Consider the following 22308-nt stretch of genomic DNA (forward strand, 5'->3'; position numbering starts at 1 on the left):
ATATATATATATATATATATATTATAACCAGTGTTGTATAAAGTACTAGAAAGCAATACTAATACTTGAGTAAAAGTACAAGTATCCTACTAGAAAAAGACTTTGGTAGAAGTGAAAGTTACCTTTTAGAATATTACTCAAGTAAAAGTCTTAAAGTATCTGATATTTACTGTACTTAAGTATCAAAAGAAATGTTCTGATATTTAATGTACTTAAGTATTTGAAGTAAAAGTAAAATTTCAGTGATTTTCGGTAGGCATAAGAGCAGGGGCGGTTCTAGGATTTCATCTTTAGGGGGGTTTAGCCCTCAGTGAGAATTTAAAAGAAGAAGAGTTTTATATTATATATTATATGGCTAGTTGTGGTATTATTTAATGGCAAAAGTGGACACCAAAATTTTATGCATGATGTAATGATGCCAGTCTTGAATCAAATCAGTTCATGTATGTGTGCATTCTCTACAAACAGTGTGTCCAATGAATGCAGTCATTAATAAAATAAATATTCACAAGACAAAGACCAGATCAATAAATGTTATTTTTATTTAATATTGAATGGATTGTTTGCATTAATAGTTTGTTTGTGCTATCAACTCGTAATAATAATAGTGAAATTTCACTGCTTTTGGTTGCTGTCTTGGCGGCTTTCGGCCGATTAACGTTATAGATAAATGCCTCCAGCTCTGACTGCGCGTGCCTGTGCTTCTCCGTAGAGCGTGCGGACATGCGCAATGCAATCTAGGAGCAGTGATTCGCCAAACCTCCCTTATTGCAGTCGCACACATTTCTTCTGATTTTTGTTTTGTAGTAACAAGTAACGAAGATGCTTAGTGGTAATATATCGGAGTAAAAGTATACATTTTATCTAGGAAATGTAGTGGAGTAAAAGTGAAAGTTGACATATTTAAATAACGATGTAAAGTACAGATACGTGAAATTTCTACTTAAGTACAGTAACGAAGTATTTACTCCGTTACATTACAATACTGATTATAACATATACATTCAATGCATTTAATAATACATTTCTGTATTAATAATGAATAAATAAATGTAAACATTGTTTGAACCTGCAGTTTTCAGTATAAAATGCCTGTTTTTGTTGTATTTAAACTAATTGACATGCATCTTTATTATAATTTATTCAGTTTGATGTTACTTGATTTTATTTGTAATTAAAGCCAGAAATGTAAGTGTCTGCATATCCATTTTTCCCCCACATATCCATACATTTTTAAAAAAAAATTAAAGAAAATATTTATTTATAAACACCTTCTAGTATCAAAAAAAAGTTCTAAGTTAATGAATAAATCCAAAGGTTAAGAAGCATGATGCACCTTTGAACGCAGTAAACAAGTGACGTCAACACGTCGACGTATTCCCAATGGTTGCGCCAGAAGAACTAGGAAGTGACGGTTTAAAGTCTACTGCTGCGTCTCAAACGGCAAACTTAAGGGGACGTTACATAGCGCGAGAGCATTTATTTCGCAGCCTACATAGTGTACATTTACAGGGAGGAACAGATAGATTTGGGAGTGGCCCAGAGGGCAGCAGGAACAGAAACTGTGTCGTCGAAATGTCGGTAAACAGCCCAAAGCAGACTGTTCTCAAGCCGGTGAGGGAAATATGTTCATTTCTGTCATAACTAAATAATATATATATGTAGTTAAATAAATTAATAATTAAGCTTGACCATTATGACAGGGTTTTAACAGGTTATAACGGTTATATGTCTGGTTTCAAGGCTGTTTGTTTTGTGAATCATTTATGTCAACAAACTTACACGTAACTTTAATGACTGTAATAAAACTCATGGATAAGTAAAAAAAAAAGCGATCATCGTGTAATTCATGATAGAGAAATTAATAAAATGTGGTTATATAGCATACTGATGTAAAAATGTGTGATTTTTTTCAGTCCATCCCATTAACATTAACCATCCTGGGAGGCCTCCATCCAGGTGAGATGGTTGTTATCCAAGGCTCTGTCCCAGGAGATGCAGACAGGTGAGTGATAGTTTGTGTTGACATTATAATCAGTTCCTGGATCATCATATTTATGTGTATATATATATATATATATATATATATATATATATATACACATATATATATATATATATATATATATATATATATATATATATATACATACTGTATAGTGGTTAAGGTGTTGGACTACTGATCAGAAGGTCATGAGTTCGAATCACAGGTGCCACTGCTGAGCCCCTGAGCAAGGCCCTTAAAGGTGGGGTGCACAATCTCTAAAAGCCAGTGTTGACATTTGAAATCACCAAAACAAACACACCCCTAACCCAAATGGGTGTCACCCCTGTTTTCATAGCTCCACCCCACACGTACATATGTAACCCAGGCAACTATTATGGCAGAACCTGCTGGGGCAGCTGGCCGAGGAAATATTTTTATCAGGAAATGAACTCAATGAGTAATCCTATGGTAATACAAATGTGTTTTTGTAGTACTGTGTGTTGTATCATGAAAGGTTTAGCTCCGTTTCACGTGGAAGACGACGTTCAACACCTAGAACCCGAGGCAGAGGTAACTGCAGGTATCCGCCATGTCGATCTTTCAATTGCTTTCTGCTAATGTCAGACATGCGCACTGAACACTCTCTCCGCCACATACTGACAAGACACGCCCCTTTCTGCTCATTGGCTATACGTTTGTTTTGTTAGTCTCCCCAACATTGTGCACCTCACCTTTAACCCTCGATTGCTCAGTTGTATAAACTGCAAAAAATGTAAGTCACTCTGGATAAGGGCGTCTGCTAAATGCCGTAAATGTCATGTAAACGTATAGGCGAAGCAGTGAGACAGCTGGACAGAATAAAGGAAGTGCGACTGCATTGCTGGCTTTATATTAGAGAGCTGAATCCTGCTGCATCTCTGTCAGAATGAATCCCAAAAGGATTGTGTGAAATGTTATTGCAGGTTTCAGGTGGACTTCATGTGCGGCAGCAGTACTAAACCCAGAGCAGACGTTGCGTTCCACTTTAACCCACGCTTTAAAAAGAACCAAATCGTGTGCAACACCCTGCAACTCGAGTACTGGGGTAAAGAAGAGATCCACTATCTCATGCCTTTCAGAAAGGGGGCAGATTTCGAGATCATCATACTGGTGGAGAAAGATTTGTACAAGGTGAGGATGGAGATTAATTGTTATAAAATTCTTAAGCACTTCTTGAGCTGGCTTAATTAATTTTACTGAGGATTTTATCTAGGTCATGTCATTTTTTAAAGGGTTGGATGATTGATTCAGACAGAATGTCATTTAATGCTGGATTTTAATCTGAGATCTTCTCAGTAATCACATAAATAAATCATATATCTCCAGGTAAAACTATTTATAGGGATTTGTGCACCTACTAAGTGTTTGTGGTGTCTTCGGTACTTACCTCCAGGTGGCAGTAAATGGTGCTCATGTGCTAGAGTACAAGCACAGAATGGATCTGGCCAGGGTGGACACAATGTCTGTATCTGGGAAGGTTCAGATCCAGGCGATCGGATTCATTCCCAGCACAGTGAGCTCCTGACATCATAATGCTGCTTCTACTCATGGACATTCTGCAGTTAGCTATTACTTGTATAGCATGGAGCTATAAGTACAAAACAGAAGTCATATTTATTATATTATTTGTCTTTGTCTTTGTTTGTGTTCAAAGAGTGCTGTATATTCTTCATCAGCCAGGAATGAGATCAGTACACAATCATTAGTAAGTACCCTTGTGTTGTGTTTCTCTAATATTCTTTGCTTAGATGTGAGTCACAGAACAATGTATTCTACAAGTGCTTCCTGATTCAGACTCAGAATCAGGCAGGAGTTTAGGAGAAATTTTCTGTACAAGCAGGGTCAAGTGTGTCAGCAGGGTTAAGTGCATAAAAGTAAAGTTAAGTGTGTCTGAGCAGGGTTAAGTTGTAATAGCGGGTTAAGTATATAAGAGCAGGGTTACGTATTTAACAGCAGGGTTAATTGTGTCAGCAATTAAGCTTTAGTGTGTGAGAGCGGGGCACAGTGTATGAGAGCGGGGCACAGTGTGTGAGAGCGGGGCACAGTGTGTGAGAGCGGGGCACAGTGTGTGAGAGCGGGGCACAGCGCGCGAGAGCGGGGCTCAGTGCGCAAGAGCAGGGGGTCTGTACGCAAGAGCAGGGGTCAGTACGCAAGAGCGGGGTTCAGTGTGTATGCAAGAGCTGGGCTCAATACGCGAGAGCAGGGTTCAGTGTGTACATCAGAGTTCAGTGCATAAGAGCAGGGTTATGTGTGTCAGACTGGGGTTAAGTGTGAAAAAGAAATTATTAAGATATTAAATTACATTATTAAATACACGCTTTCTGAATAATGTGTCAGAAACAGACACTTTTTTACACACAGTCCATCCTCTTGTCCTTCCCTCAGGCTGTACTAGATGACTCCGGTGATATGGTGAGTAACTAACATGTTTATTGCAATTGGTTATAACTTTGTTTTAAATGTATTTTTTGTTTCAGAAAAAAAACGTGATTATTTCCTGTAATTTTTTTTATCCATATACGTTAATTGATCTGAAAGTGCAATAAAATCCCATTTCACCCAATTTCAGATACTACTGATCTCCTGAGAATTTCACACACAAATCTCTAGAGTTTAAAGATAATTTACTTGATAAAATGGAAACAATGAAAGAAAAGTTGAAGGATGGAAGAAAGAATGAAAGGAGGAGTGTTAGAAAGGCAATAGATAAACCAAGCACAGGAAGGAAAGAAAGAAGAAAGGGAGTGTTTTAGACACTAGATAAATTGAACACAGGATGAAATGATGGTGGGTGAGAGAGAAATTTGGATAGAAGAAGGAAAGAAAACTAAGGAAGTAAAGAAGGAGCAACAGGGACAGGTTGAAGGAAGAAGGGAGGGTGGAGGAGGAAGGCTAGAAGGCAGGAATGATGGAAGATGCGAGCCACTGAAAAGATTTACCTCTGTATACCACGTGTATTCTTTTTTTATTTTGTAAAATAAATCGGGTGAAAATTTCAATAATATGTTTATATCAGCTCTGTTCATACTCATACTGTAGTACATGACCATGAAGAGAGACATAGCTCAACAGGCACAGTGCAAGTGCAGCACACACACACACCGATTGCCCCATGCACGCACACGCACACTGAGTGCCAATTAATTCACCAGCCATTTGATCATGGATTAATGATACTCATATATAACAATTCTGATTAGTTACTCTTCAGTCTGTAAGGTATTTCTCTGTGTGTGTGTGTGTGTGTGTGTGTGTGTGTCTGTGTTTCCAGAGTCTTCCTTTTAAGAGAAAGCTAATAAAGGGCTTGAGTCCAGGACACACCATCACAGTCAAGGGTCACATCGTTAACTATGCTCACAGGTTTGGAGATAATGTTAAATGTTTTAGTTTTAGGTGATTTAGTTTTTGATAAAAAAAAAAAAGACAAAAAAAAATAACTATAACTCCATTTATTATAATTTTACTCTAGTTCCCTCTCCAGCTTATTATTATTATTATTATTATTATTATTATTAATTTATTAATGCAGAATGTATAAAATGATATCAGTATAACAATGTTGGTCTTTTCATATTGTACAGTATATTTCTATTTGTATAATAAGTAAAGTTGTTATTCAGTATGGCAGGTAAATCTTTTTCTGTGCAGATGGTGAAGAAATGTTTTGTTTTGTGATATTTTGGGGTTTGTGGTTTGGGCTGCAGCTTCAATGTGAACCTGCGTGTTGGGAACTCGACAGACATCGCGCTGCACTTAAACCCTCGCCTCAAATCTGGTCTGTTTATTCGTAACTCTTACCTGTCTGAGTGCTGGGGTCCAGAAGAGAACACCCTGCCAAGCTTTCCCTTCACTCCAGGAGAATATTTTGAGGTATTGAACACAACATTATATATATATATATATGTGATCCTATATGACAACAACAAAACCACAAACAGACAAAAACAACAGGAAGTTAGTCAGAGCGATACTTATATCACCTTCAGTAAAGCAGATTCAAACTCTTGAACTCCCAATATGAAAATGAAGAATGTGAATGACCAATTTTATTACTTCAATATTTTAGGAACATTCACAATTTTAAAACCTATTACATCTAGTCTCCGAGGTACGAAGGAGATGCATCGTAGCTAGAAAATATCACAAGTCACACCATGTCCTAGCCAAACCAGGAGTCTTAAAGAATGGTGATCAGTATGGGGTAGTATACTGTAATTTGGTAATTATTTAATGAGGATGGCGAAGATAAAGGAGCAAAAAAAACACCGAAAAAAATGCTTGCAAGGCGCGAGCTCAAAGTATCATAGCACATACGCTTACCTGCCACGCGAAATGTAAAATATTTTGTTGTATCGCTATTATCCATCGTAAGATCGAACATTCATTATATCTGTATGTAAAGTGTTTTTATTGCCGTAAATTTGTGTGTAAAATTATGCTATCAACTGTAATAACAGCTAAAGCAACCGAGCCAGAAAATGGATTTAAATAAGATTTCAACTGGCTAAAGAGCCAAACGTGGTTCTTCACTAGTTCTAAGAATTGAACTTATAGCCTTCTGGTACACTAGTACAGAAAGTTAAGCACTGAGCCGAATTCACTGTGTCGCAGTCCAGATGATCACACCGTCAAAGCTATCATTTCTGTTTAGTGGTCAGCAGTGTGTTTAATCTTATAATCATTAGCGTGATTGATGATTGTGCTGATTTAACCTCAGCGTTTATATACTCCCACGCGCCAGATCATCGTTCTGTCCAGGACGTAGCCGGAAATAGATGAGAATCTTTTTTTTTTTTCTAGCCGGTCAACAGGGTATTTAATCATGTAACCATTAATTTGACTGCACCGTGAGATGAATGAACATGAAGTCTGGGGTTTTTCTGCAGCTGCACTAAATATTGATCATATAAATGAATATCTCGAGTTGGAAAATACTGCATATACTTTTTATTTGAAAATGTGCAGGAAAACTTGCATGAAAATAAAGGAAAGATACACAATCTATCGACATTTATCAGTCGCTTTAAGCTGGCAGCATGGCATCATGTCTTTGGAATCTTACTCATGCAGCTCCAGATCCTGCATCCTGTCACACCTACTGTTCGTCCTAAGTAGTGTTTTATTAGGTGTGAGTTAATTATCCAGTTCATTAGCTTCTAATTACAGCTTCTAATGTTACATTTTATGAGAAAGGTAGCACTCGTTACTGTAATACTGTAAAATGAGTTACTCTGTCATTTGTTCTGGCCCTCCAAGTAGCCTAGTGTGATAAAGACATCTCTAGATGTCTCTAAATGTAGTTCAGTCGGATAACAGACCCTACAGTTATGAAGGGACACGCGTCCGATCTGTTCAGCCGGAGCCACAATCGCAGCGCAGAGCAGGAGACACGTGACGGTAGGAGAGTGACGTAAACAGCCTTTCCTGTGAGACTCAATGACTGACATGACAATGACAGATGAGAACTTTTATTAGTATCATTTCTTCTGTTCATTTCCTCCTTTTTTTTTTTTTTTACAAAAAAATAAATCGGGAAATTCGGTGAAACAAAATGAATCCTACTTTACTACCCTAGCTCTACGTACACGTGGAAATCGTCATGGTCACACATGAATGTCAAACGAGTAATCACACATCCCTCACAGCTTAGCTCCTTCACCACTGTATGTGTATTGAAAAGATGGCTTATACACACGATTTCACTGCGTCGGCCAAATATTGAGACGGTTGTCAAAAGATACGTACATATGATGCATACAATATACATCTCCTATTTTGTTGTTGTGACATCGCTCATATTGTAAGCCTGATCTCTCCGGCCCCTCATTTGGGATGCTTTTCATGAACTGGCCCCATGACAAACTAATTGAATAGCTCTGCACTCTGCACTGTATCTATCCAGGCTGAAGATTTATAACATCACTGCAGGATTTGGTGCTGTGCTTCACACAAGAATAATCCAGCGATTGGTTGTCGGGTCAATTCTGATCCGATCCTCGTGCTGAAATCGCACGTCCTTCTTACCATTTGTTATTTGGAGACGATGTTAGAAAAGAAATGAAAATCCAGATGGAACAGCTGACAGAACAATTGATGTCACATCCCCTTTATGTCAGATGTAGTCAATCAGCTAAAACCATGTTTATTATTTAATATTTTGTCTTTAAGCTTCTTCTCAGAAATGTATTTCAAGTTCTTGAGTGTCTTCAATCGGGAGTGGTTTAGGACAGAGAATGACATGAACATAATTTCACTGAACCATCTGGATGATGATGATTATTATATATTTTTATTGTTACTTTTCTACTGGACATCCCACTAATATTTTGAATTCCTGGAAAGTTGGAAGCATGTGGATTTGGATATAAAGCCTCTTTAATTGTAAATCTATAAACACACTAAATACACTGTTGCTGATATTTTTCCAAAAAAAAAAAAAAAAGATATTGGATTGTACTGATTTTGTTTAAAGCAAGTCTATGTAGATTTGTGTGTGTGTGTGTGTGTGTGTGAGTGAGGGGGGGTGTGAGAGTGAGTGGGTGTTTGTGTGTGTGAGAGTGAGGGGGGGTGGGAGAGTGAGTGGGTGTTGGTGGGTGTGTGTGTGTGTGTGTGTGCGTGAGCGAGTGTGTGTGAGAGTGAGTAGGTGTGTGCGTGAGTGTTTGTGTGTGAGGTGTGTATGAGAGTGTGTGTGTTGTAGAAAAGATTCCTTCCATAGACACTGTATAAAACTAAAGAAAGACGAAAAGATGACTACCTTTATTTATTTATTCATTTATTTATTTATGTAAGAGAAGAAGAGGTGAATTTTAGCCAGAAATCCTTCTTGTTGCTCTGATTGACCTTTGAGTCTGCTGTGTATCTCTGTGCCCCAGATGATAATCCTATGCGAGGCTCAGCAGTTCAAGGTGGCCGTGAACGGCGCTCATCAGCTGACCTACAAGCACCGCGTGCAGGACCTGAGCCGTGTGGACGAGCTGGAGATCACTGGGGACCTGCAGCTTCAGGATGTTAAGATATGGTAACTGAAGCCCCATCCGAACGCAGCAGCTTTGAATAAAGACATTTAGCTTTGCAAATCTGATGACGTAATGTGTGCACAAACCCTCCCTCCTCTCATGAGCTACTACTGATCTAAAGCACGAGATCACGGCTTTGGCTGTATGATTGAACATGTAACCACTTTAGCACCTAATACGCTTTGACAAATAACAGCTGAGATTGTGTATAGGATTTTGTTCTTTCTTTCTGGCCAGGTTTTTTTTTTTTTTTTAAATTGCTAGCACAATTACAAAAAGGTTTTCTTATAATGAATTAGCCTTAAAAACCAATTAACTTGGATCAGCAAACATAACATAAGACTTCAACAGAGGACTGATGGTTACTGACAGTTGGTCTTTGTCACAATGTAGATTGTTCTTTAAAAAACATCTGATTCTTTTTATGTTTTCTTTGCAAAACAAGAAAATTGCCAAGCGATCGCAAACTTCGAACGGTAGCGTATGTAATGTAGCGTATGTGCGACAATTTAGCTGGTTACAAGCTTCCCTTATTCATCAGTGCCGTGGCTCTGGAGAGGATTATGTCTATTCTGGTTGTTCTTTTTTTTCTCTGATGATGTGAGTCCATGGATAGACAGATAATTGAATTCATGGTCTAATCAGCCTTCTCCTCTCATTTAAAACAAAAAAGAAAAAGAAAAGAAAAATGACAACTCGAATATTGATAACATTTTGCTAGAAGAGAAAGACGTGTAATACACAAGATGACCACACGAATAACTGCATTTATATCGACTGATGTATGAAATACAGGCTTGTGTAAAACATCGCCTAAGGATGTGATATGAAATACGGAATATCAAGTCGGAATATCTAGAGCAGGGAAAATAAAATCTGCTACAAGTAATTTAAGAAAAGTAAACAAACCAAGAAGTGTTAAAAAAATCACGCCGAGGCTGCCTCAGGCTCCGACGACCAGCCGTGTAATTTATACACATGTTTAACTCCGAAAGCATAGTTGTGCAAGCAGGCTCTTTTATTTGAACCAAGAATCTTCAGGCAATTATATGCCTGCCATTGTCATATCATCCTATTATATTTTTTGCACTAACGAAGGACCAAGTTTCATATTTTGGAGGCTTTCAGAGTTAGGAATGAGTTAAGAAAATGTTTAAGAGAAAGAAAAAACTCTCATTTTTGAGTCTGAATGCTTAATTAGAAGACATCTAGTTTAATGTCCATCCAGATGTTCAGACAGATGCTCGAGACAGATTTCTATGCAAGTCATCAGCAGCCTGTAAGTCTCTGCACATTTCTGTTAAAACACTTCATTAAAGCTCAGACCAGGGCTCTGTTTCATGAAAATTCTTAGTATAAAGAGTTTCTCCTAGTGATGTAATTCCTTGAAAATTCTTAGAAATGTGAGCTTTTCCCCTTAAAATGAAAGAGAAGATCCTAGTAAAGATAAAAGTTATTCACAAAGCATCTTAACACTTAAAAAGGCTTATAAGCTCAAAAAGTGTTAGGAGTTGTGAGGAGGACTTTTAAGATGATTAAGGGATTATTTTTGTGACCAATCATATTAGAGGTAACATCTCCAACACAGCACAGAAATGACATGGGTAAAAATATATATAAATAAATTATTTTTTTTTGTCAGAGATGTTCACATTTACGTTTATTACGTTTCTAACATACGGATGTTAGCGCATCTCTAATATGATCGGTCACGAACGTAATCCCTACACGATATAAGTCTTCAAAACAATGTCACCTAGTAACAGGTTAAGCCCCGCCTCCTCTCTAAGATAAAAGTTGTTGTATTTTCCTTGTACAGAGTTGCTCTGAGTTCAGTCCTGAATCACTCTGAAGATAAAACTCCTAGTTAGAAATGTTTAAGCTAAATTAGGAGCTCTCGGAGTTCATTCTTAGCTCCTTATGAATACGGGTTCTGGTATTTCAGACAAAGTGTCCTTGAAGTAGGAAAGATTCCTAACCATGTAGGCTTTATGTTTGGAAACATTGTACTATGGCATGTAAATCCAGGGTAATAATTAATAATGCATGTTAACAGACTCGATGATCTTTTTCTGTATTCTGCTGACCAAAATATCTATTCAGTTTCCACATGTATAGCATTTCTGTCTTTCTTTCTAAAAAAAAAAAAAAACATTAATAAACATTTGAGTAAAGTCTCCTCAAATTTTTGACTTTTCTTCTCAATGGTTAAGGTTTTTTATTTGATACCTTTGGGATAAATGGATAATTACATCTTGTTTGTTTGTTTTTTTTAAGTACATAATTTAAACTCCAGTGTGTGAGTTAACATTAATGGACACTTGTGCAAAACCAATTTAAGTAAATATCCTTGGTGAAGATGTCGATATCGAATCCATTAGCATCTCATCTGTCTCCTCTAATTATAAGCTCATCTCCACTCAGCTGTTCATGACGCCGTATCAGGATTAGAGATTATCCAGTCGTACGTACATGAGGCACGTTTCAACCCGATTCCCGTCTGATTGATGGAAACACAGGATGAATTCCAGACATGTTTGTATACAGAGTGGATTTTTAATTCAAAATTTTTTATTTCTCAACTTCTGTTAGAAAAAAAACATCTCAGCAAATTTTCTCAGTGGAGTCCACTGTAATTTTAGCAGTGAACTGGTTAGTAAATGAAGTTTTCACGGCTGGAGATACAAACACAGAGAAAACAGAGAGAGAAATCTGTTGTGTTTTAGCCTTTGTAATTTGTGCTGAACTTTTTCCGGGGGTATTGTGACACTTTTTCAGTGTGTATGTGTAAATCTTGTTTTTATTATTATTATTAGGGCCTGAGCACCGAATGGTGCGAAGCCCTATTGTTTTTCCTCGGGAGTATTATTATTTTTTTTTTTTTTTTTTTTTTTTTTTTTTTTTTTTTTTTTTTTTTTCCCACACATTGGCCAATTGGGGTCCCTTAACATGCTCGAAAACTCTTGAAATTTGGCACACACGTCAGAGTCGCGCGACACTAGGATTGGACAAAGGTTGGAATACGGGCGTGGCAGGGGGGCTCTGTAGCGCCCCCTGTAATGCAAAAACAAACATTGGTGCACAGATCGGGCAATTATGTACGCACATGTACGAGAGTTGGTACGCATATAGATCTCATCGACCCGAACAACTTTCGCGCTCTAAACTATGAGCTCCGCCCAACAGGAAGTCGGCCATTTTGGATTGTTTTATAAGTGCATGCGGTGAACTTTTAAATACTCCTCCTAGGGAATTCATGCGATTGACATCAAACGTTGTGAACATGATGCCAAGACATTGCACTTGCTAAATTGCGAAGGGATTTTTGATATCTCGAACGGTGCTGCCATGGCGAGGCGACAAAATTATGGCGAATTCAGAGAAACAGGAAGTGTCTAATATCTAAAGCAAAAAATGTCTTATTGGGATGACACGCGGTGTGTATGTTCGGCCAAGGATTCCGATCGCATCGATGTGCCTATTGTGAATCTCGGACATAGCGCCACCAACAGGCGCCAGGAAGTGTGTCAGTCACAACAGTTGCATGTGGTGAACTTTTAAATACTCCTCCTAGGGAATTCATGCGATTGACACCAAAAGTGGTGAACATGATACCGAGACATTGCACTTGCTAAATTGCGAAGGGATTTTTGATATCTCGAACGGTGCTGCCATGGCGAGGCGACAAAATTATGGCGAATTCAGAGAAACAGAAAGTGTCTAATATCTAAAGCAAAAAATGTCTTATTGTGATGACACGCGGTGTGTATGTTCGGCCAAGGATTCCGATCGCATCGATGTGCTTATTGTGAGTCCCGGGTATAGCGCCACCAACAGGCCCCAGGAAGTGTGTCAGTCACAAAGGTGGATTTTTTCACAGTTGCATGCAATGAACTTTTAAATACTCCTCCTAGAGGATTCATGCGATTGACACCAAAAGTGGTGAACATGATGCCGAGACATTGCACTTGCTAAATTGCGAAGGGATTTTTGATATCTCGAACGGTGCTGCCATGGCGAGGCGACTAAGTTATGGCGAATTCAGAGAAACAGGAAGTGTCTAATATCTAAAGCAAAAAATGTCTTATTGGGAAGACACGCGGTGTTTATGTTCGGCCAAGGATTCCAATCGCATCGATGTGCCTGTTGTGAATCTTTTTTCAAAAAAAAAAAAAACATTATAATTGAGTAAGTCCCTCAAATTTGACTTCTTCTCATGGTTAAGTTTTTTAGTTGACTTTGAAAGTGGATAATTACATCTTGTTGTTTGGTTTTTTTAATACTAATTACTCCAGTGGGAGTTACATTCAATGGACACTTGTGCCAACCAATTTAAGTAATCCATGGAGAGATGTCGATATCGAATCCATAGATCTCTCTGTATCTCAATATAACTATTCCACTGCACGTGTCATGACGCGTTATATATTAGAGATTATCAGTGCTATTTACAGGCCGTTTCAACGATCCGTCTGATTGATGGAAATCACAGATGAATCAGACATGTTTGTATCAGAGTGGATTTATTCAAAATTTTTATTCTCAACTTTTTAAAAATAAACATCTCAGCATTGTCTCTAGTGGAGTCCACTGTAATTTTTAAAGCATGACTGGGTTATATCAATTTTCACGCTGGACGATACCAAAGTCAGAAAACAGAGAGAAATCTGTTGTGTTTTAGACCTTGCACATTGTGCTGATTTTTTCGGGGAGTTTTGTGAACATTTTTCAAGTGTGTCATGTGTAATATCTTTTTTTATTATTATTATTAGGGCCTGAGCACCGAATGGTGCGAAAGCCCTATTGTTTTTCCTCGGGAGTTATTATTTTTTTTTTTTTTTTTTTGTTTTTGTTTTTTTTTTTTTTTTTTTTTCCCACACATTGGCCAATTGGGGTCCCTTAACATGCTCGAAAACTCTTGAAATTTGGCACACACGTCAGAGTCGCGCGACACTAGGATTGGACAAAGGTTGGAATACGGGCGTGGCAGGGGGGCTCTGTAGCGCCCCCTGTAATGCAAAAACAAACATTGTCAAGACGGAATTTACATGTAGAGTGGTACCATAAATCTACGCGAACACTCCGCTAACTAGAGTCGCAACGAGTGCATTGATTTATAGTGCCGTGAATTAATCTAGAATTAGATTGACATCACGAACAACTTTCGCGCTCTAAACTATGAGCTCCGCCCAACAGGAAGTCGGCCATTTTGGATTGTTTTATAAGTGCATGCGGTGAACTTTTAAATACTCCTCCTAGGGAATTCATGCGATTGACATCAAACGTTGTGAACATGATGCCAAGACATTGCACTTGCTAAATTGCGAAGGGATTTTTGATATCTCGAACGGTGCTGCCATGGCGAGGCGACAAAATTATGGCGAATTCAGAGAAACAGGAAGTGTCTAATATCTAAAGCAAAAAATGTCTTATTGGGATGACACGCGGTGTGTATGTTCGGCCAAGGATTCCGATCGCATCGATGTGCTTATTGTGAATCTCGGACATAGCGCCACCAACAGGCCCCAGGAAGTGTGTCAGTCACAACAGTTGCACCAAAAGTGGTGAACATGATGCCGAGACATTGCACTTGCTAAATTGCGAAGGGATTTTTGATATCTCGAACGGTGCTGCCATGGCGAGGCGACTAAGTTATGGCGAATTCAGAGAAACAGGAAGTGTCTAATATCTAAAGCAAAAAATGTCTTATTGGGAAGACACGCGGTGTTTATGTTCGGCCAAGGATTCCAATCGCATCGATGTGCCTGTTGTGAATCTCGGACATAGCGCCACCAACAGGCACCAGGAAGTGTGTCAGTCACAAAGGTGGATTTTTTCACAGTTGCATGCAATGGACTTTCAAATACTCCTCCTAGGGAATTCATGCAATTGACATCAAACGTGGTGAACATGATGCCGAGACATTGCACTTGCTAAATTGCTAAGGGATTTTTGATATCTCGAACGGTGCTGCCATGGCGAGGCGACAAAGTTATGGCGAATTCAGAGAAACAGAAAGTGTCTAATATCTAAAGCAAAAAATGTCTTATTGTGATGACACGCGGTGTGTATGTTCGGCCAAGGATTCCGATCGCATCTATGTGCTTATTGTGAGTCCCAGGTATAGCGCCACCAACAGGCCCCAGGAAGTGTGTCAGTCACAAAGGTGGATTTTTTGTCAGCTTCATGCGGTAAACTTTTAAATACTCCTCCTAGGGGATTCATGCAATTGAGACCAGACTTGGCCACCATGACGCAGAGATATTGCAGATACGAAATTGCGAACGGATTTTTGATATCTCAAACACTGTTGCCATGGCATCGTGTCAAAGTTTACTTTTATTTCAGGCATATTTAAGGCTTTTGGCGTGCTTGTATTAACTTGAAATTTGACACATACATCACATTTGTCGGCTGTTAAGTGTGGACAAAAAGGTCAGACAAAGGTGTGTCTCTTAAGTGGCTCACTAGCGCCCCCATTTCTCTATAATGTGGGGTTTCATTTACCTACAGTCCCCAAATGGGTCAGTAACAACATAAAATAGTCCACTGATATTTACCCACTTGATGCACTTGCCCACCGTGCATTGTTTTCTGGAAGGCACCGTATAGCGATGAACAAATGTGCGAAGGCCCGTCATCGCTGCTTGCAGCTATATTTATTATTATTATTATTATTAGGGCCTGAGCACCGAATGGTGCAAAGCCCTATTGTTTTTCCTCGGGAGTATTATTTTTTTATTTTTTTATTTTTTTATTTATTTTTTTTTTTATTTTTTTTTTTCCCCACACATTGGCCAATTGGGGTCCCTTAACATGCTCGAAAACTCTTGAAATTTGGCACACACGTCAGAGTCGCGCGACACTAGGATTGGACAAAGGTTGGAATACGGGCGTGGCAGGGGGGCTCTGTAGCGCCCCCTGTAATGCAAAAACAAACATTGGTGCACAGATCGGGCAATTATGTACGCACATGTACGAGAGTTGGTACGCATATAGATCTCATCGACCCGAACAACTTTCGCGCTCTAAACTATGAGCTCCGCCCAACAGGAAGTCGGCCATTTTGGATTGTTTTATAAGTGCATGCGGTGAACTTTTAAATACTCCTCCTAGGGAATTCATGCGATTGACATCAAACGTTGTGAACATGATGCCAAGACATTGCACTTGCTAAATTGCGAAGGGATTTTTGATATCTCGAACGGTGCTGCCATGGCGAGGCGACAAAGTTATGGCGAATTCAGAGAAACAGGAAGTGTCTAATATCTAAAGCAAAAAATGTCTTATTGGGATGACACGCGGTGTGTATGTTCGGCCAAGGATTCCGATCGCATCGATGTGCTTATTGTGAATCTCGGACATAGCGCCACCAACAGGCGCCAGGAAGTGTGTCAGTCACAACAGTTGCATGTGGTGAACTTTTAAATACTCCTCCTAGGGAATTCATGCGATTGACACCAAAAGTGGTGAACATGATGCCAAGACATTGCACTTGCTAAATTGCGAAGGGATTTTTGATATCTCGAACGGTGCTGCCATGGCGAGGCGACAAAGTTATGGCGAATTCAGAGAAACAGGAAGTGTCTAATATCTAAAGCAAAAAATGTCTTATTGGGATGACACGCGGTGTGTATGTTCGGCCAAGGATTCCGATCGCATCGATGTGCTTATTGTGAATCTCGGACATAGCGCCACCAACAGGCGCCAGGAAGTGTGTCAGTCACAACAGTTGCATGTGGTGAACTTTTAAATACTCCTCCTAGGGAATTCATGCGATTGACACCAAAAGTGGTGAACATGATGCCAAGACATTGCACTTGCTAAATTGCGAAGGGATTTTTGATATCTCGAACGGTGCTGCCATGGCGAGGCGACAAAGTTATGGCGAATTCAGAGAAACAGAAAGTGTCTAATATCTAAAGCAAAAAATGTCTTATTGTGATGACACGCGGTGTGTATGTTCGGCCAAGGATTCCGATCGCATCTATGTGCTTATTGTGAGTCCCAGGTATAGCGCCACCAACAGGCCCCAGGAAGTGTGTCAGTCACAAAGGTGGATTTTTTGTCAGCTTCATGCAGTAAACTTTTAAATACTCCTCCTAGGGGATTCATGCAATTGAGACCAGACTTGGCCAACATGGTGCAGAGATATTGCAGATGCGAAATTGCGAACGGATTTTTGATATCTCAAACACTGTTCTCATGGTAACGTGTCAAACTTTACTTTCTTTTTCAGGCATATTTAAGTCTTTTGGCGTGCTTAGATTAACTTGAAATTTGACACATACATCACATTTGTCGGCTGTTAAGTGTGGACAAAAAGGTCAGACAAAGGTGTGTCTCTTAAGTGGCTCACTAGCGCCCCCGTTTGTCTAAAATGTGGGGTTTCATTTACCTACAGTCCCCAAATGGGTCAGTAACAACATAAAATAGTCCACTGATATTTACCCACTTGATGCACTTGCCCACCGTGCATTGTTTTCTGGAAGGCACCGTATAGCGATGAACAAACGTGCGAAGGCCCGTCATCGCTGCTTGCAGCTATATTTATTATTATTATTATTATTTATTGGTAGTAGTAGTAGCTCAAAGTGCTTTTTTTCAGATTGCATAGCAATAAATTGTGAATAAACTACAATTAATTCTAATAATTAATGAATTAAAGCATGTTAAAGAATGAACATACCAGCAAGAGCAATTCTAAAGTCTAGTTAAAATGAAAACATGCTTTTAGCTCCTTTTATTCTTTTGTTGTTTCAAACGTATTTCAAATTTTGCCATATTAATACAAACGTCTGTTTCACCGCACGGTTCATTTCCAGATGCGAAATACGGAGAAGGATCGAACAGGATGATATTGACGCGATTCGGAGTCGAGGAGGCTGTGGAACGATAGAGGAACTGCTGTATGATGATTTTACTTGTGTTGCGTTAGAAATGTAGTGTTTGGCTTTTATACAGAGGACAGTATATATTTGAGCATGTGATACATTTGTGTGTTGATTTTTTGTAGCAGAACATGATGCTTCCTCCGTATGTACGTCACAAACGATGCAGCAAATTGAAATTTCAAATCAAGTCTTGAAAATGAAATGAATTGAAATGAAACAAATTGCGTAAACAGGATCTTTGCCACGCCCCCTCAAAAAAATCCCCCACCCCCTATCGGAGACTCACACAATCCGTGTGTATATTCCATACAAACTTGCAAATTTATTGACAAGATTATCACTTGTACAATGGGAAATCATTGAAGTCATATTTGGCACATAAATCACATCAACATAATGTGTGATTCAGACATATCAAAAAGATCTGATGCAATATATTCACCCATGTTAATAAGCCCGCCGTCATATTGCCGTATTGCCAGAACGATATTGTCGGCAGAAGCCCAGAGAGATGTAAAAAGGCAGTGAGATTGCATTTACACACCAACCGTCTGTAGCGTTCCACGCCGTAAAACATCCGTCGTCCGAATCGTAGCCTGCGTGTGAAGAAGAGCGATGTATTCTAGTTCTTCCAGAAATCATGAAGTGCTATATCATAATAGTGGGACATCTCGGTTTCTCGCTGACACAAGAAGCACGTTCTTGGGAACAAAGGTCAGTTTTGTCTACATGTACTCCATAAATGACATCTTAACACGTGAAAATATCCTGAATAAAGGTTCATTTTGCTAATAAAGGAATAAAAAACACAGGGAATGTCTTTAGAGGAAAATAATCTACGATGAGACGAAGTGTGAAGCCGCACACGCTGATTTATTCTTCCACGATAATTTACTCGTGTGAACGATTTTTCATTTATTATTCAGCACCCTGTCATAGTTTTTATCCATTTATAGTTCCATCGAACAGAATGTTTTTAGGAAACAAATTAGCAATATCTATGTATTTGTCATCATAAACATATTTCTAGTCATTTTTTATTTTTTGGTTTAAATTTAAAGCTTGTCTTTGTCTTTATATTATCAGATTATTTTTCCTTCATCCTACAAATAAATCAGCCAAGTAAAATTTCCAAAAGAATCTCATTTCAAGCTTGTAATCTGTTCAAGCTGTCTGATTTTCTACTCAGGTTTGTTTTATTGTTTTTTTTCCACTTTATCTGAGATATTTTCACTTGCTAAGATATCTTTTGATTTTAGTCTGGTCCTTTAATACAGATTTTATTTTGAGGCGTAGTGCGAGAGCGCTAATAGATCAGCTCTCCTGCGTAAGCACACAGACGAGCTGGAAGACTGCTCTTGGTCCTTTTTTCATTTGAGGCTGTTAGATCCTGTTGTGGCTGAAAGGTAAACTGTCACTGGAAGTATTTCACCGTCCTATATATAGATCAAACTATGGCTTTTGGCTCTGCGCTTTCCGGGGGTTGTTAGACAGAGCTGAGCTTCACCAGGCCGCGTACTGAATCCTCGTGCAGTGAGTCCTGGCTGGCCGGATCATACAGCTGCGCCAGGTGGGCGGCGCAGGGCAGCGCCATGGCCGGGGAGGGCATCTCCTCAGGGCTGGCAAAGGCCTCATGGCTGAGCTGGTGGTGGTGGTGGCAGAGGCTCTCGGGGTCATGTAAAGCCAAAAGCTCGCCCCCACAACCCAGACTGGTAGTGGAGGACGGCAGCGAAGGGTGAAGTGAGCAAGGCATACCCATCGACGGTTTGACCTGCAAGACAGCGCCCCCGCTCAACAGAACCGGCTGGGCGTGAAGAAGAGGCGTGGTGGCGGCCTGCAAAACGAATTTGGTGCTCTGGATGCACTGATCTTGGTGACACTTGGAAAGGAGAGGAAAGAAAATCAGGAAATATGTTTGACAAGAAACCCATGTTGCCCTTTAAGAGAAGATAAGCATGTGGTTTAAAAGTTTAACACTGGATCTGTTCTGAAAAGCTTGGGCTCCTCAGATCGTCACAGAATTTGTAGATGCTCCCTGCTATTTTTGCTATATTAATGCTGGTTAATGTGATTCGAAGCCTATAAAATGTGGCCAAGGTTTCAGGTGATTCTGGGTGAGAAAGACTTTCACTGTTTCACCTAAATTAGAAGCTTCAGTTCCAAACTAAATAAGCAAATGAATGATTCCTTTAATAATTATTGACTTTTGTCTTAAAAACACATCTTACCATGTGACTCTGGAGCTGAGTTGTAGGACACGCATTGGTCCCATTTGACTGAGCTGCTGGCTGAGGGGCATCTGGTTCTACAAGACCTCTCCTGTCAATTAAACTGAAGGACAGAAAGATGGAGAGAGAGAGAGATGGAGAGAGAGACAGGAGCAATTAGCTGCTTTGAGCAAAAAGAGTGTGTGAGTCATTGAGTGTGGGTGAACACGGAAGAATGAATGAGCTTGAGGGAATCAAGAGGGTCTCTGCCTCTGCCTTCCTGTCCGTGTGTGTGTGTGTGTGTGTGTGTGTCTCACAAGGCACTTCCTCCCACTCCACATGCCCACACATGGAACAGATGGCAGCCACTTGTACCAGTCCTGAACCAAGCTCTGTTTTGATGTGAAACTTACTAATGGTGTGCAAAACTCTCTTGTGTGTGTGTCTGTGTGTGTGTTTGTGTCTCATAAACCTCCTCTACATAACGCAGAGGTGCTGAGGCTCATTCCAAAAGATCCTGATGATTTTCCACTGCATAGTTAAGTGTAAACACACCTGGCTCTGATCTTCAGACGCTTCAGATTAGGACAGGAATTAAGCTGCACAGTGTTTATGCAGGAACTGAGCAGAGCTGCCGTGATATAAACTCTAATCAGTGAGGAAGAGAGACGAGAAGCACCTGGCATGTCTGAGATACAGTCTAACTGTTGACAAGTTCCAGATGCTCAAAGTCACATGTTGGGTTAGGAAATGTTAAATATTGATTAGTTCATAACAGACTTTTCTCAGACTTCATTTCAGACTTCAGTTTGTGTCTTTGCACTAACACGTGTATGTTAATTAAGGTTATTCGCCTGTAAGTTACCAAGCACGTTCACGGCACAGCTGAGGCAAAGCTGGAAATGATGAATAAAATGTTGCTCAATCTTCCAGCAAATGCAGCACAGCCATAGTCTAACATGTCAAGAGCCGTCCACTTTTTTTTAAAAGGGTGCCATTACTTTTACCATAATTTCATGTTTTTCATGATTGCTGTCTTTCGGTCATTAATATGAAATGGCTGGATTTCACAAAACCTTTATTACATTTCCAATTGAAATGAGTTTTACATAGCAGTTAATGTGGTTGAGGACTTTTTGAACTAGGAGGCGTTTCACGAATGTCTCATCACGTCTCTTTTCCGAATGATTCTACAAAAGATTTGCAAATGGTTGGTTTCCCACATGACTCAGACGTGCATTACATTTAATGTACATCATATATTCATGTTGCTTACACTTATCGTCACCGAAATATCTTGTTGTTTTTTAGTTACATTTATACTGAAATTGACAGTAATGGAACAGCCATTAAGGTGGTACCTGAGTTTCCCTAAAGGGTAAACAGGTAAATGGAAACATGGGGAGAAGGGGTAGCTCAATGGTTAAGGTGATGATCTACCGAACTGAAGGTCATGAGTTTAAATCCTCCAGGGCCACCAAGCTGCCACTTCTGGGCCCCTGAGCATAGCCCTTAACCCTCAATTGCTCAGCTGTATAAATGTGATAAGTAGTAAAGAGTAGAGTGTAAAATGCTACAGGTTAATCTGTGAGGCAAATATAACCTGAATATTAATAAGCTAACATGACTTACCTTATTGTTAACTGTGTTAATAACAACCTTTTAAAAGTTTAGCTGATGGTTTTTGTTCATAGTGGCACTTTTGACATGTGAAACTCTTTGAACAGGTAAGAAACAGTCATTTTGAATTTGACACTAGGTTAATACTACACACATACTGCCGTGTTACACTTACTTGGCCTAATGGTTAGAGAGTCTGACTTCTAACCCTAAGGTTGTGGGTTCGAGTCTCGGGCCAGCAATACCACGACTGAGGTGCCCTTGAGCAAGGCACCGAACCCCCAATTGCTCCCCGGGCGCCGCAGCATAAATGGCTGCCCACTGCTCCGGGTGTGTGTTCACGGTGTGTGTGTGTGTGTTCACTGCTGTGTGTGTGCACTTTGGATGGGTTAAACGCAGAGAACGAATTCTGTGTATGGGTCACCATACTTAGCTGTATGTCATATCACGTCACTTCTTACTTCTCTGTCTGTTCTCCCGTCTTTAAACAAGCTATTTAAACACATTCTAGTTCACAAATCAGAACTAGAGAAGGTGAACGAAAT

The 22308-nt window shown here is 39.5% G+C and overlaps 2 protein-coding genes across 3 annotated transcripts in view; one reads left to right on the plus strand and one right to left on the minus strand.

Moving 5' to 3' along the window:
• Window positions 1-1470: 1470 nt before the first annotated feature.
• lgals8a (galectin 8a) lies at window positions 1471-17954 on the plus strand. 2 transcript variants are annotated; one of them, XM_060866258.1, is made up of 10 exons: window positions 1471-1614; window positions 1917-2005; window positions 2950-3157; window positions 3420-3539; window positions 3681-3731; window positions 4412-4438; window positions 5298-5386; window positions 5731-5896; window positions 8899-9044; window positions 17868-17954. In XM_060866258.1, coding segments are annotated over exons 1-10 (936 nt in total). In that variant the 5' UTR covers window positions 1471-1575; the 3' UTR covers window positions 17869-17954. The 2 variants fall into 2 exon arrangements, with proteins under 2 accessions (XP_060722241.1, XP_060722239.1); XM_060866256.1 differs by lacking the exon at window positions 17868-17954 and having other exon boundaries at window positions 8899-10428.
• Window positions 17955-18315: 361 nt separating this feature from the next.
• zdhhc14 (zinc finger DHHC-type palmitoyltransferase 14) overlaps window positions 18316-22308 on the minus strand; it is a 28547-nt gene continuing 24554 nt past the window's right edge. The window contains exons 8-9 of the mRNA XM_060866259.1: window positions 20165-20267; window positions 18316-19815 (exon numbers count right to left, since the gene is read on the minus strand). Of these exons, the coding sequence (XP_060722242.1) occupies window positions 19423-19815; window positions 20165-20267 (496 nt within the window). The 3' untranslated portion in view covers window positions 18316-19422. The remainder of the gene's footprint in view (window positions 19816-20164; window positions 20268-22308) is intronic.

Source organism: Tachysurus vachellii, chromosome 3, assembly GCF_030014155.1.
Source record: "Tachysurus vachellii isolate PV-2020 chromosome 3, HZAU_Pvac_v1, whole genome shotgun sequence".
Lineage (NCBI taxonomy): Eukaryota > Metazoa > Chordata > Actinopteri > Siluriformes > Bagridae > Tachysurus > Tachysurus vachellii.

What these genes read in the sequence shown, in the direction of transcription:
- lgals8a (XM_060866256.1), top strand. Translation starts at nt 1,576, where the DNA reads ATGTCGGTAAACAGCCCAAAGCAGACTGTTCTCAAGCCG. An exon ending in TGGAGAAAGATTTGTACAAG is followed by an intron (nt 3,158 to 3,419) that starts GTGAGGATGGAG and finishes ACTTACCTCCAG; the next exon opens with GTGGCAGTAAATGGTGCTCA. An exon ending in TAGATGACTCCGGTGATATG is followed by an intron (nt 4,439 to 5,297) that starts GTGAGTAACTAA and finishes CTGTGTTTCCAG; the next exon opens with AGTCTTCCTTTTAAGAGAAA.